The sequence below is a fragment of the Thunnus maccoyii genome, chromosome 6 (assembly GCF_910596095.1).
Source record: "Thunnus maccoyii chromosome 6, fThuMac1.1, whole genome shotgun sequence".
NCBI lineage: Eukaryota > Metazoa > Chordata > Actinopteri > Scombriformes > Scombridae > Thunnus > Thunnus maccoyii.
In genome coordinates this window covers 31,874,156-31,889,456 of record NC_056538.1, presented here as the reverse complement: position 1 = coordinate 31,889,456, position 15,301 = coordinate 31,874,156, and the positions used below count along the sequence as shown (strand labels likewise).

General features: G+C 38.9%; 1 protein-coding gene across 1 annotated transcript; it reads right to left on the bottom strand.

The window, feature by feature from the left end:
* Nucleotides 1-1,065: 1,065 nt before the first annotated feature.
* Nucleotides 1,066-3,429, bottom strand: dharma. The gene is made up of 3 exons (XM_042413234.1): nt 2,665-3,429; nt 2,089-2,297; nt 1,066-1,550 (listed from the first exon to the last, which is right to left on the bottom strand). Exons 1-3 carry the CDS (start codon nt 2,966-2,968, stop codon nt 1,431-1,433), a joined length of 633 nt encoding a protein of 210 aa, XP_042269168.1. The 5' UTR covers nt 2,969-3,429; the 3' UTR covers nt 1,066-1,430.
* Nucleotides 3,430-15,301: the final 11,872 nt, after the last annotated feature.

The window sequence follows — 15,301 nt, the reverse complement described above, 5'->3', positions numbered from 1 at the left end:
TTATGTCTATTATCACTCCCAATAATTTGAATAGTAAACATCGTCTCATAAGTTTGCTGACTTTGTCATGCAATTACCTAAGAATATGAATAACGAATAAATCCTTACCTTACCTTATCACTTCTTACCTTATCACAGCTACATTATTGTGTATCATCTGCAAATAAAACACATTTTAATTATTTTAAAATCTCACAAATATACATACAAATTAAACATTAAGGGACCTAACACTGAGCCTTGAGGGACCCCACAAGTAACCTTCATTAATTCTGAGATAATTTTATTTATCTGAGCATACTGATACCTGTTTTCTAGATGTGGCCTCTGTAATGCCATATCTATCAATTCATTTAGTAGCAGGTCATGGTCAATACTATTTAATACTTTTATAAGATAAAGGAAATACTGTATATTTATTATTTTTTATTGCAGTTGATATTTCCTCCTCAAACTTTGTGCCAACAAAATAGTCTCGTTAAATGATATTGGTAGTCACACAGTATATTATATTGTTGTAAAATCGTCATATCTGTGAGAACTGTGAGAGCAAACACAGAGTTTAGGATATAGAGTTGATATGAAGGTCAGCAAGTCAAACAGCAAAATAACATGGATGGGTTAAATACACAGACTGTGTTTGCTTCTCGTTTGCTTCCATTTAAAACCATAAAATAGTGCCTGATCTCTTGGGGAAATCTAAAGAAAAAGTGAAGGACATTTATGATGTATTTACAAAAAAGTTGCAGGCCATTCGGCTCAAACATGGTGACCAAAACCGTAATCTAATCATAAAGACACAACTCAGGTTTTTGTATTTTTAGAGCACACCTTCCTCCTCTAAAAGCAGAAATTGTAATTGTTTTTTTTAATCATAATGCATCTGGAACTATACAGGATTTAAGATGACAGCCTCATAAGTTTATAAGTGTTTTTCTCAGTGTGCTTCAATAGAAAGAAAATTATAAATGCAGTGTTTCTGTTTATATAAAGGCTACTGAAACAGGATTCAAGCAGTTAGTACAGATACTAAAAACTTAAAATAAAAACCATCACAGGACAGAATTCATATCACATCTTTATTTCAATAAATTAAATAGAAATACAAAATAATTAAAAACTTGAAAAGTACAAGTTGCTCAGTAGAAATTAAAGTGAAATGACAGTAATAATAGTTAACCGTCCTTGAGCTTTTAAGTCCCAGGTGTCTGACTTTCCCAGCAGTGCCTGAATGTATTATCATAGTTAAAATTGTCTTATGTTGAATCCGCAGCAGCTACAGACAAGCAGCTTTCAACTGTAGTCAGCAGCTGATCCAATGAGCATCCACCTTACTGACCCTTGAGCAGGATGTAGTCAGCTGACCTTTGACCTCCGGGGGTGAGAGGATGTGTTTGACCTCTGAGAAGGAGGCAGACTGTCTGTCAGGTTCAGAGGAAGGCGGTGAAGAACTTCTTGTCTGCTCCAGCAGTGGGGGAAGGGGAGGGGGATTTGACCTTTGACCCGCTGCGCTGCCGCTTCCTCCTGGCTCTGCGGTTCTTAAACCACACCTGAAACACACACAGAAAGGAGATTTTCAGTTTCACAGTCTAATAGGCGGAGATTTTGTCCAAACAGAATAAATCAAATCAACATTTATTTGCCATGACGTGGAGCAGAAATATAAATTGTGTTTTGTAGAGAATAACACACACACAAATTAGTTTTCTTCTGAATATTTGGGGTTGGGAAGACAGCTTGGTAGTTTCTTCAGTCTGGTTCTGCAAACAGGTGATAACAGGCTTATTTTGTAGTTCACTCCCCTTACAGAACGGCTGACTGCCTAGTCTGTGGGTCATGCGTCAAAATGTGACATGGAGAGGTTTTTGCGCAGTTTTAAACGTTAAATGTTGGTTTAACTCTTTAGAATGTGTTTCCCTAAAGTTGATAAACATAATTTGCTTTATAAAAGGAGAAAAAGTTTCCTTGTTGCATTGGTGCATCATGCGTAAAATGCTACCTGAGACATTTTAGGCAACTTGGAAAGATTTTACGCATTGCTGTGGGCGATGTTTGTTTGCCCACTGAGAATCATCACATCAGACTCACCCTGACTGTCTCCTCGTTCAGCCCGGTGCTCCTCGCCACCTCAGCGCGCGCCTCCACGGCTGGGTAGTCGGTGAGCTCGAACAGCGCCTCGAGCTGTTTAGTCTGACTGTCGGTGAACACCGTCCTCATCCGGGCCTTCTGACGCTGCTGCGACTGCGCCGTCAGCCCGGTCTGATGGTAACCATGGCAACCCGCCAACGACTGAGGATCTGGTCAATAATAATACAAAAAAAACACAAGTTAGTCAAGTGAAACACAGAGAGGAAATGCACGAAAGAAAAGATTTTGAATCACGGAGCGTCCACAGATTCTGCCCATTACCGTAAACTTTAGGCATTTGATCCACTTGATAGTTATAAATGACAAGTTTTATAGAATAAAAACGCAGTTTATGATCTGCTGTTTCAATGAGAGATTATAATTTTCATTTTAAATCAAATTCAAAAGGTTTCTAAACAGTTTCTAAACAGTTTTAAACTAAAAGTGATGAAACGGCTCATTTTTTAAAGCTAAAAAATCAAGACTGAAATGAATGTTGGTCAACAAGATGAAACTGAACATTAAATGTGTAAATACCTGCAGAGTCCGGGCTGAGGCACATGTAAACTCCAGAGTTTGGATAAATGCTGCAGTCAGTGTGATGGAAACCAGCTCCGTACTGATAAAACGCGTCTCCAAAGCTCATCCCTCGGTACTGCAGGCAGTCGGGAACCGGCACTGGAGGCGCTGGAGGTCTGAGGTTCCTGGAGTCCAGACTGAATCCGCCGGGGATCCCGTGGAGATATCCATCCGGGGGAAACTCCATCATAGGCGGCTTGTGTCCGAACTGCGGGGAGAGGATGCGCTGGATGCTGAAGTCTGACACTCTGCTTCCGTCCATGCTGACAACTCAAGATCCAGAAAAGTTTCCAGAGAGCTTCTCCAGAGGCCTCTGAGCTCTGGAAGTCCCCTACAGTCCAGTTTTAAACAGAAGTCTGCAGATGGCATCAAACACCTGACGGCTCTTTAATATGTTAATGAGTTTGAATGTTTGATGCTGGAAGTTCAGTCAGACATGAGAAGAAAACTGGAACTTTGATTTGACCTCTGAACCATCTGATGGTTTGAACTGAATGATGATGTGAATGACCGAGTATTTAAACTGTTTATTCAACTGGAATTAGTCACTTTGTTCATCTTCATCGGCCATTTACTCTTCTATTCAACCGTTAACTTTCACTTTTCTTCAAACAACTTAATTATTCTGCCGATATTATAGTTCAAGATACACAAACACTGGATTCTTCCAGTCTGCTTGTCTTTGTATGTTGTTTATTATTTTTAGTGTTTATCTCGGCTAATCTTTCCAGTTTCATGTAATAATTGGTGATATGTGATTATATCATGTTTTTATGTGAAAATGCATAAATAAATCGTGCTGCAAAGATAAAGTTAATGGTTCTTCCTTTTAATATTAAAACTCTTCACTGTCTTTTAAACAGTTTTTAAAAAGTAAGTGAAATCATCTCACCTATCAAACTATATATAAAATTTACAGAACAGAAAATAAATTGAGTAAAATGTTATTTCACTTTATTAGGACATTTCTCAGACATTTGTCTTGCATCATTATTCCGTTTAACATTCACAAAAATATCCAACCAGACAATAAAACAACATCATATCTATCTTATCTTTATCTTTATCAAATAAGCAGCTTTAATGTCATTTATTATTCTCCTAAATATTACGTTTATAAACATGACAACAACAGAAATTCATAATCCTGTCACCAAACATCTTTTCTGTCCTGTTTATTCTTGTTATTAAAGCCCTAAAACACAAACTATCACAAATGATCTGAATAGTTTGGGGGTAAAAAGCTTCAGTGTTTGTCTGCGGTCAGCAGGTGGCGCCACACTCCGCTCAGTTTCTGCTGCACCAGCGGTGGAAAGTAACTGAGTACGTTTACTGAAATACTTCAGTCTTCAGATTGATGACTTCAGTCATTGTTAGAGATTAAAACAGTAGATTTCTATATTTTAGCCTCTGCTCCTTACAGAAGAAGCAGTGTGTAGTTTGGGGCCTCTGGTCATGTTGAGTTGTCAGCCGTTCCATCAAAAAGACATTTCACCTTCTCACATGGTGTCATTGATATGAGTGATTAATGCACAAAGGTAAAAATATCCAGTGAAGAGTAAAGACCAGAGAAAAGTCCAAAAAATGAATACAAATTTGTAGCAGAACTGTTTTTTTTTTTGTTTATGATCTCACGACCCTTCAGATTTATGTTGTGACCCTGTTGACTGGTACTGTATATATACAGTACCAGTCAAATGTTTAGATACAACTTTGCCATTCACTTGAACGAGAGAGTGTGTCCAAACTTTTGACTGGTACTGTATACATATTCATATGTATGTATGTATATGTTCAGACCAGCTCCATCTCCAGCAGCTACAACAGTAAAATGCAAATCTAATTCATTATAATACGTACTTTATATAATATATCAGTCATGTGGGCTGATGGTTTGCAAAATGAATCCTTCTTAAAGTAATTTTAGCTGATAATATATCTGCACTTTTACTGAAAGGTCCCCTTCAGACGTGTTTTCAGATAAAAATAATCCTGCTTTAAATGCCTTAAATAAGATTTGAGTCAGATATCGTTTTTCCAACAAAAAAAGGTCAAATAAAAATTCTTGAAATTACGTCTACTCTTTCAACCTCATTAAAGAGAAAATCCAGTATCTATGAATATGTAGATAGTGTTCATTTTCAAAGGTTTCCTCATACTTCGCTGTTAAGTTCATTCTCAGTGTTTGTGCACTGGAGGCTTCAAGTTTCCACATCACACTTAAGTATAAGTTGCATACTGGGTCACGATTGGCTTGCGATGTCACTAATCATGTTCGTAGGTACACAAGTTAAACTCAGATTAAAGGAGAGAACAGAGAAACTTTCCTCCCTCGGCAGACTCTGCACATACATCATTCTGCACAGAGAAGAGAACAAACATCCAACAGAAAGATCAAAAAGAAAAACATCTGAGTGAAGATAATATAAAGGATCCACCACTAAAAGAAGATGGAAACGTGCACAAATGGCACAACAGCAACACAAACGCTGATTGTATTCGTAACCCAGACAGACAAAGACACTGTCATGATATTTAGAGGAAGAGAAATTATCATAGCAAACAGGAATATATTGGAAAATATGAGAGTACAATACATTTACAACACCACAGCCGTACTGTACTCCACTTCAGAGGCATCTTAGGGATTTCACAGTGAAACCAGTGTGTTTGTACATGAATGCAGCTTTGATCTTAACCACATCACAGCTGTGTGGGTCAAACTCCATCAAGACTCAAGTGCAGAAGTTAATGAGCTTTTCACACATTTCTCTCTTTTGTCTTCAGTATCATCACAGTCCAGCTTCAGTCTGACAAACTGCAGGAATTTAAATCCTGACTCTCACACTGTAGCCAAGGCAAATGTTTGAAAATTATACTACAGAAGTAAAAATATAATTATTATACTGACATCCTGTCCACATAGTGAAGAACAACCCATGTTATGTTACCTATTAATGGTAGTAGTGTTATTTAATTTGAAGTAGTGCCTTTTAGCAGTATTTAGTAGGTATTACTTACAGGTATATGTACAGTGGTGTCAAGAATACTTGAATTTTTACTTTACCAACACGTTTATTATGTTACAAGTTGTTTACAACCTTAAATTAAACTCTACAGTTTTATTTTAACTGGTTTAATATTCGTTTAATAGTAAGTTAATAAGTAATAAATAAAAACTAATCTGCTGTTTCTGACTTTTAAAACAAAAGACTGTTTAAATTTGGAGGAATTCTTTATATAATGATAAAAAAAAAAAAAAAACAATAATGAATATAAATAAAATCTGGTGTCGAGTCTGTTTCCACCCTGTGAATGTGATGTTGTTAAGCTCAGTTTGACTTCTAAGGGAAGATCAATAGGTGATCAATAGCAGATCAATCAGTGTCGTCTCTGTGAACTCTCTCTGATCTGATCGATCGTTGACGGACATGAGAGGAATAAAAAAGAAACATCAGCAGATTCTCAAACATCATCAGAAAGCAGATTAAAGAGCAAAAGGAACATTTAAATATGATCTCAATACAATTCACACACATTAAATCAAACAACACAGAGGTCAAAGGTCGAACGGACAGTTCAGTGTCATAGACAATATTACAAAGGTGAGGAATTTTGACAAAGTTTGAATTCTGTGGGATTCCAAAAGTCCTTAATAGTCATTTTAATATTTAATATTTTAAAAATAATCAAATGCTTAAATGTATTTGTGTAATAAAATGTTAGTATATTCCTGTATGATTATAACACTTCATATTATGGATCTGAAATTTCACATCGATTTTATTTCATAATAATTTCTTTGAAGGTTTCCTGGAAAGAATTAGGGACTAATTATGGGGAAAATAAGCAACTCCTTGAAAGTTTTTGGAAACTTTCTTCTTCATATATTGAACATTTTGTCTTTAAAATGTCTTTATGTTCAGCTGACCTGCTATGGGGGTTAATTGGAGTTAATACAGTATAAATGGAAGTGTACCAGTTGAACAGTAATTAGTATATAAATGCATATTTCTATTTGGAATTTACAGATCTGTAAAATAAAGCATCACCTATATTTAAATTGAATTGAATTATATTTACAAGTTTCAAAATAGTCGATTTGATGAAAACTAAAAGATAAGTGAAAGGTCAGAGGGTTCAGTAACTGGATTAACAGATGGAATAAACAGTCTTCTATAGTGCAACAGGTCTTTGTTTTCCCTGATGTTTGTCTCCAAGGAGTTGAACCCCCCCCCCCAACAAACTTCACCACTCAAACACTTCAGTTAATGTCAAGATGAACCAGATTTTACCAAATGAAATCACGTAATGTGGCAAACAGCAGGCGGGACAGGAAATAGGCTACCTATAGCTTCACTAATGAGCAGAGCAGATTCTTATCAAACACTTTACTGTTACTAAGCTGCTTCATTATTTCGTTGTTCAGTTATAAAATAAGAATTCCAACAATCAATATTTTCTGAATGAGAAGTCAGTCCCACCCCCTCTCTCAGACTAGCTGGACTCTGTGTTTAAAAGGGTCAATCAGAATGAAATCTGTGAAAAGCAAAAGAGTTAAAACGAGCAAAGAGCAAAAGTGTCGCCCCGTGTCTCATTGAAATGAATGGGAGGCTAAATCCAGTGTGACTGCAGCTTTAGGGCTATATTTGGGATTTGGGCAGAGGATTTTACACAAATTGAGAGGAAGGAGTGTCTGTGAGACTTTATGCAGGGCAAAGAAACCCTTGTTCCATATAGAATAAGGTAAAGCAGGTGAAATTGAAAAAGACTACATCGTTTATCCATGATTAATTTCTCACACTAAGACATCTCAGAGTGTGTTACTGTTCCCTGCGCAGCGTTTTGAGACGTCCATCTTGATTTGTCTTCGACGTTTCTATTCGTCTCGTAGGTTTCTCTCTTCCTCCTTCAGCTGTTGAATGATTCACATCAGGTGTGCTGGACTGAAACCCGTCAGATCTTTCTGTCAGACTCGGTTTGCTCTCGCTGCTGCCTCGTCTCTCTCAGCATGAATCAGCAGACTGCTCACTGAGCCGGACTCCAGACATCCAGCCCCCCCCCCCTCTCTCTTTCTCCCTCTTTTTCTCTCTCTCTCTCTCTCTCTGTCTGGCTGGTTCACTGTCTGTCTGGCTCGGCCTCTGTACTGTAGCTGATTAGTAAGCGCAGCGGGAGTTCACTCGCAGGGCTTCTTGGACAGGTTTCAATCCTCCACTCGCTGTATCTTGGCGACTGTTCAGAGCTCCTGCATGTCCGCTCACTGTGTCGGCAGGGTTTCAATACTCCTGTCCACTATGTATTTTGGCAGGGTTTCAATGTTATGTCTGCTCTGCACTGCTTTTATATTTTAAAACTCCTCACTGTCTCGGTTGGGTTTTAATACTCTGTCCACTGGCCATTGAGCTTTATCTCAAGAGCTGCATCCACTAACAGGACTTTTCCACTGCAGGTGACAAAGTCCCTGCTTCGGGGGGTAGTACTGTCTGACAGCGTAGGACCTATCGGAGAGGAGTTTGGAGGGCTGAATGTCTCTGATTGGTTAAATGCAGACATCAAAGCTGCTACAACTTGTGTACCGCTTCATTCAAGTAGTGTCTCTCTTAGGGGTGTGCCTGAATACAAATATGTTATTCGGCAAAGCACAAATTGTGTTTTTTTTTTTTTTTTTTACGAATATTTGTTTCATACAAATATTTTAAAAATTATTTGTTTTTGGGAAGAAAAAAAACCCACGTCAAATACATCGCTATCTCAGTCTCTCTCCTCTGCTCTGTCTATCAGCAGGTCTCAATGAGGGGAGTCACATCCACCTGCTACATGACGCACATTTCATAATTTGGACATCACTCCCAGAGTTGGGGGTGTTCCCCAGAGATAAAGCTGAACTACTGACACATGCAAAGTGCTCCCAAGGGAATTCTTCATGAACACTTATTGTACACTTTAATTTTTCTAAAATTAAAAGCATAATAAAAACAAAAACAGGATTTTTAAGACTCTCTTCTTTTTTTCAAATACAAATACAAATGATTTCACTGCCTCAACAAATACAGATACAAATACAAATACTGGGCCTTCTGCATATCTGTAGTCTCTAGTATTAATGGTGGACAATTGTTGGACATTTATGTGAAAAAATCAAATGTAGGTTTTGTTGTCTGTTACAACAACGCAACAAGTCGATGATGTGACAACGCTGTGGTTCAGGTCTGGTTAGGTTTAGGGAAAGATGATGGTTTGGGTTAAAATGATCACTTTGTTAAGGTCAGAGAAACATGTGGTCGGGGTTAAAGTTACTACATCCTTGAAGTTAGGTGACTATCGTCGTCATGGCTACAATAATAACCAGTTAGGGGACAGTCATAGTTATGATTTTTACAAAACTGTCCCCACTTGCGGTTGGAAACAAGAAACGAACATTGATTTCTTGAGGTCCAATGTTACAACGACCGCTAGATGGCATCTGTCACTCAAATGTAACTATATGTCGTTTTTGAGCGACTGACATTATGACCTATTGTGTAGTTTTTCTTAAGAGTGAATGACAGAGAGGAATCAAACTTTACTTGCTGATTGTTTTTGTGGCCGTCACGTTCTGAATCTGGAATAAATAACCATCAGTCAGCAGACGACTCTCTGCAGTTTTCAGTCTCATTTTCTACCTCTGCATATCTCCGTTTCATCCATTTATCACATCCACCAACAGTTGGGTGCAAAAGGAACTTTTAGTTCCTGACTTTAGTTCCTGGTTCAGTAGTTCCTGGAATTCTTTGGTTGAAATTTTCTGTGAGTGTTTCAGTATTAGTTGTACTCTGATGGATGGTTTCAGTGTTATGTCCAAGCAGCAGGTACCACGGCTTGAAGCCAAAGCAGAAGTATCTTAAAATGCTCCTAGATGTTGGCTCCAAATGACTCCCATTCAAAAAGTCTAGAAATTAAGTGTGCTGTTGGTCATTTTGTAAAATAATTGCTTCGTTAATTAGATTTGAAGTCTTATATTAGCTTCGCTGTCTGCTGTGTGGGTGTTGATTGACAGCTGTGATTGACGGTTGGCTCACCTGCTGCTCTCCCCGACTCCCACTGAGTTGAACTACTGTCACAATATTTCACTAAGTTTAATGTTCCTCGATTATGATTCCTGCCCTGTTAGCACAAACTTCTTGCAGCTACTGATGAGTTGTTTGTTTTTAAAGATGGTGAGATTACTGATGGTACACTGTTTTATTATTCTGTATTTTTCAGATTCTGTAATACTGTATTTGGCACAATGAATGTATTGTGCATTGTCCCTGTTAAAATAAACAATAAAAATACAAAAAGAAAGAATAAAACCAGCAGAGGAGGAGAGATAAGGAGGAGGGAGAGCCGAAGATTTGAGTCTCGGCCAGACTGACGTTTTTTGGCTGCAACCCAGCGATGACCTGAATCCTCTGAGGACAACAGAGAGGAAGAGACAGACAAGAGAGGGAAAGCGGGGAAGAGAGGAAATAAAATTAAGAGTAATCAAGATGATTTATTGATAATAATCAGTCCATGAAAACAGAGAAGAGAATCCTCAGTTTGTCTCTCTCTCTCTATCTCTCAACCGGTCAGATCAGCTGATCCACATCCCAGCGGAGAGGAAGATTATTCTGGTCTGCCTTCTGATACTATTAGGGAGTTTGGTCAGTGAATGAAACGTCCTGCTGACGAAACGCCTGCTGGAATCAAACTGAAAACTCTCTCTGGGTCTCTGCTCGATGTATGACTCATGGACAAATCACTCTGTTTTCAGGGGGGAGTTTTGGAAATATTGATTCTCGTGTAGCTGAATGGGATCCAAATTAATTACATGGAGATTCAAAGCTCCATATTCTTCAGTTGTCGTGGTTCGGTTTTATAATCTGCTCTGGCTCAGGATCAGAATACAATTTACAGTTTCATTTAGCAGACACATTTTTTTAGCAGAATAATGATCTCTGTATTGCAGGTGTGAAAGAAAATTGAATAGTAGGTTATCATTTTATAAATCTTTTGTATATATGTTCCAAATGTTTTTAAACTAAGGGGTCAATGTTTGTTATATGTTGTCATTTTGGGGATATATCTTGGTGAAGAAATCCTACTCCTAGTCTAGTTGAACTCTTGAACCTGTATCTGACGGATTGCTTGCTGACCTCTGGGGTTAGGTAGAGATATCTTTGTCTTAAGCCTACTGTTTTAAAGACTGTGTGGAGCTACCTAGACAAGCTAAAGTTGAAGGATGTAACAGTTAGTGGAAGAGTCCATTGAGGGACCAGACTGTTTTTAGCTTTTTACTTCTGGAGAGGTATAAAGCTGTCTAGTTTAGGTTCACACTCTTTATAGAAAGGGCTGGTTTTAGGGAAAGGGCCAGGACATTTGTATAATTGTTACTGATGGTGTGATGGATTGTACAGTGTCTACAACTGCTTCAACAAGTGTTTAATGCTTTCTTTATGTCTTTATGTGCCTCTTTCTGAAGAAAGTTTCCACAACACAGGTGAGCAAAAAGGGTTAAACCACCCAAATGACTGATTGACAGCAGCAGGGTCATGTGTTCAAATTAGGTGACGACCATGCTGATTGGAGGCTTAAATGCTATGTTGGATCAGCTGGAGGGACGAACTCTTGCGAGGTTAAGGTTAGGGTTAAATTCTCGCAAGAGTTTCGCAAATTGTCCTTCCGGTTGCTTCAATCAAGCACCAACATTTCTTGAATTAGACCCACTTCCTGTTATGTTTCCTGGAGGAGTAATGGGAACTTTGGACAACTCAGAGGGTCTAAATATTGAATCTGCTGCTGAGAAAAATGTGACAATACACCTGCTCACACACGAAAACTCAGCTGGACTTTACACAAATCAATAAAGTGAGCTGCTAACATAAATTTAATAAATACCTGTTCGTCACCTCACTGTAAAGCCCAGTATCCCTGGGAATCAAGTTTATATTGGATGATTCCTCATGATTTACATCCAACGCCAAGAACATTCAGTGTCAGTGCAGGAAGTAGTGCATCTGCTCAGCTGCAGCACATTAAACAGCATGTAAACATACCTGCGAATGTCACTACAGATCCATTAGATGCTGGTTTGGTCGTTACTCTTCAAAATCCCTATTAGCGACATGCTGTTTGTCCATTACTTGTAGCTGCAGCAGTTTGTTTACTTTGTCCCTGTTCTGTATGGTGTAACACCAGTAGCCTGCCAGCTGCTGTCAATCAAACACAGACACTGACACGCCCACAAGCCAGCTGAGACAAAAAGGAGCATTTCTGATATTTCCTCAAAGACCTTTTTTCTTCATTCTAATAGCACAAAACTATTAACAATACATTTAATATATTTTTGACTGCAGAGAGGGATGATTAAATGTGATTTTCATTTTCATTTCATCTCTCTGTGTGTCTCTGTGACATTTGTCAACCCACTTACATAATAATGACCCTGATTGAATATTCACAGCTGTGTGATTCAGCTGCAGTTTGTTGTTCTGACCAGCAGGAGGCGATGCAGACAGCGGAGCAGAAATGCGGCTGTTACAACCATTATGTAATGTCTCTGTCTTCCCAGTCATCTCTCTGCTTCTCTTTTATCCTTTCATCGACTTATCTTTCATTCAGCCATTCTCTCTCTCTCTCTCTCTCTCTCTCTCTCTCTCTCTCTATCTCACACACACACACACATTTTCTCTCAAAGAGTCTTTGTCTCTTTTCTTTCACTGGTTACAAACAATTCTATCAATATATTATGATTTTAAATTAACAGGAAGATATTCAAGTCTCGGTTCTTTGTCTGACAAGCACACACACACACACACACACACACACACACACACACACACACACATACACACAAACACACACTAGACAGTCATTAGACAACTGTCCGACCTTCACTGCTCTGCAGAGCCCACAGGAGACACAACACACACACACACACATACACTGTGGGTCCAGATAGATGAGAAAGCCTCCCTCCTGCCACACTGTTCGTCACCTGAGGTGGTACAGAAGTCTTTCTCTGAATAATGTGATCTCTCCTCAGGCACGCTTGATTTAACTCAACTCTGCAGGATTTTTTTCCTCTGCAAAGACCTCAGAGAGATCCACCCGTCTTTACTCCCACTGATTAAATGCACCTCCACCAGATTTCCACAGAGCTGAACTCTGATTCTACCAGAGGAGAGAAAGACACAGACAGATAATATGGGACTAAAGTAATTTGGACATCTTCAGTCACTCAAACATTTTCCAGATTTTGAAGCACTTATCTTTCCTTAAACAAAGCAGCAGCTGAATGTTTAAAGGCACGCTGTGGAGCTCTGGAGAAATGTTTTAATGAGCAGGTTCTTGTTTTGTTTGTATCTCATGCTGAATGTCTTCATGGCTCCACTTGGTTCTTGGTAAAGGAGACCAGATCCAGGACCTGAGACACAGGTCTGTGTGTCAATATGTCTGATCCAAACAAACTCCATCAGCTCTGATCATGGGGTGCGTCATCATCATTATAATCATCATCATCATCATCAAAGGATAAAGATGTGTTTTAAGGCATAAAGAGAGTGTGACTGTGCAGGAAGAATAGAAGACATATTGCTGCTCTTTTCCACCCCGACAATTCATTAACTGGTGCATCAATCAGCTGTCAGTGCTCCTGTTGGCGCTCTCTTCAGGTTTGTTTGGATCTGTTTGGGTCTACCGTGTTCTGGATCAGGTCTATCCTCAGGTCTGTTCAGGCCAGGTCAGACTGTGCTCAGGTCGCTTTCAGATTGGGTCTCTTTTTAAAAAAAAAAAAAATTTATGCATGTCAGGTTTCAGAGTCTGCTTCAGGGTCCAAAATTTTGGACCAAGAAAAGAAAGCAATGCAACAGCAAAATGAAAAGAGGAAGACTGATGTTAGCTGATGTAAACATGGATGTTGACATTGCAGATTCAAAACTCTCTTTTAATTAAGCATTTGCTTGCACAGCACAGAAACCACACTCTGTTGCTCAGCGGGCTTACAGTTGAAAAAAAAAGTGTTTGTTTTCTTGCATGACTGCAGAAGACTCCAGATCTTTCAATCAACTTGCAATGTGCTTGACTAGAAGTCCAACATGCTATCCACTGAGACACTATTTGTACATGTCTTAAAGGGGACATATTCTGCACATTTTCAAGGTCTATATTTTTCATCCTGGGGCTCTACTGGAATATCTTATTTATCTTATACTGGTCCATTGTGAAACCTGATGACTGTGCTGTCGTCTCCAATCAAGCCGACATGATCACCGGTGTGAGAAAGAGGTGATGAATTGTTTCTAACATGCTATCACTTGTTATAATCCATCACTTTTCATTTGGAAAGTAAATAAGAGGTTCACCTTAAAAGTAGAGGGTTGGTTTGGTGGTTTTGGTCAGCTGTTTCACTTTCAGGATGATACCTGCTCGTTGAAAATATGAGAAATGTTTCCTGTAAACAACAAGGACAACAAAAACTATGTAATTGAACCCTTTTTATGGAGGTAATTTCTCTCCTCATAGTGTGTCAGATAAAAGTGGCTAATGCTCCCCCTCGCTGCTATTAAAAAGGTCAGAACTGATGTAGCAGCAAAGGTCAGTAAATGCGCACAAACACACACACACACGCACGCAAACACACACACACACACACACACATAGACACACAGTTTTTCAGCTTTTCAGATGTGCAGCTCATGTACAAGTGCACATCTGAACAAAAGAAAGGGTCAAGGGAGGCGAGTTCAATTATGCAGTGTGTGTGTGTGTGTGTGTGTACGACAGATAGGGGTGGGTGTGGCGTAAAGACAGTAAGGAGCATCGGCTGGCTGATTGGTCAGTTTGGGGGTACATATGGTGCTCTGATTGGCTAATTTGGGTCACAATAGGAGCTGTGATTGGCTGACAGGCGGACAATCGCTGTATCATTGGTCAATTTAGAGAACAAAAGGCTGTTTGGGCACTGAGGCGGAAAGGTGAAGAGGTCAGTGTGTGTGTGTGCGGTTCATTGTGTTGTATGGGAAGGGCGAAATGTTTTCTGCAGCATTTCATGCAAGTATGAAGTATATTGAAATAAAATAATAAACTTTTGTAGTAATTCCTTTACTGGTCATAAATCCTCATTTACCAGTTCGTAATGTTATTGTATAATTACATTGTTGCTCACAGTTCTCATCTCTGAATGTACAATAACCAGCTGAATCTGACACAGCATGAGATGTTCACTACATCAGAAAATATACTGTATACGTTTCTGAATTTGGTTTTGCGACAAAATGCTGTAACCATTGAAATCAACGTGTAGAAGATGATTTAGAGTATTTATTAGAGGGTTCTGAATACTTCAGTGAGCTGACCGATGAGGGGAGGAAGCGAGCAGCTATTATATTATCTCTGTCACAACCATCCAAATTTATATAACCCTCCTCTTCTAAATGAGAGGCAACACCAATTAAGCCTCTTCCTCTTCGTATCCATCTTGCCGTGAATAAAAACAGGAGAAATTGATGATGGTCACTGATTTACCCTGAAGAAGTCACAAAGTCGCCACGTCATGAGGCTACAAGCACTAATTTTGCAAGATTATGCAGATGAA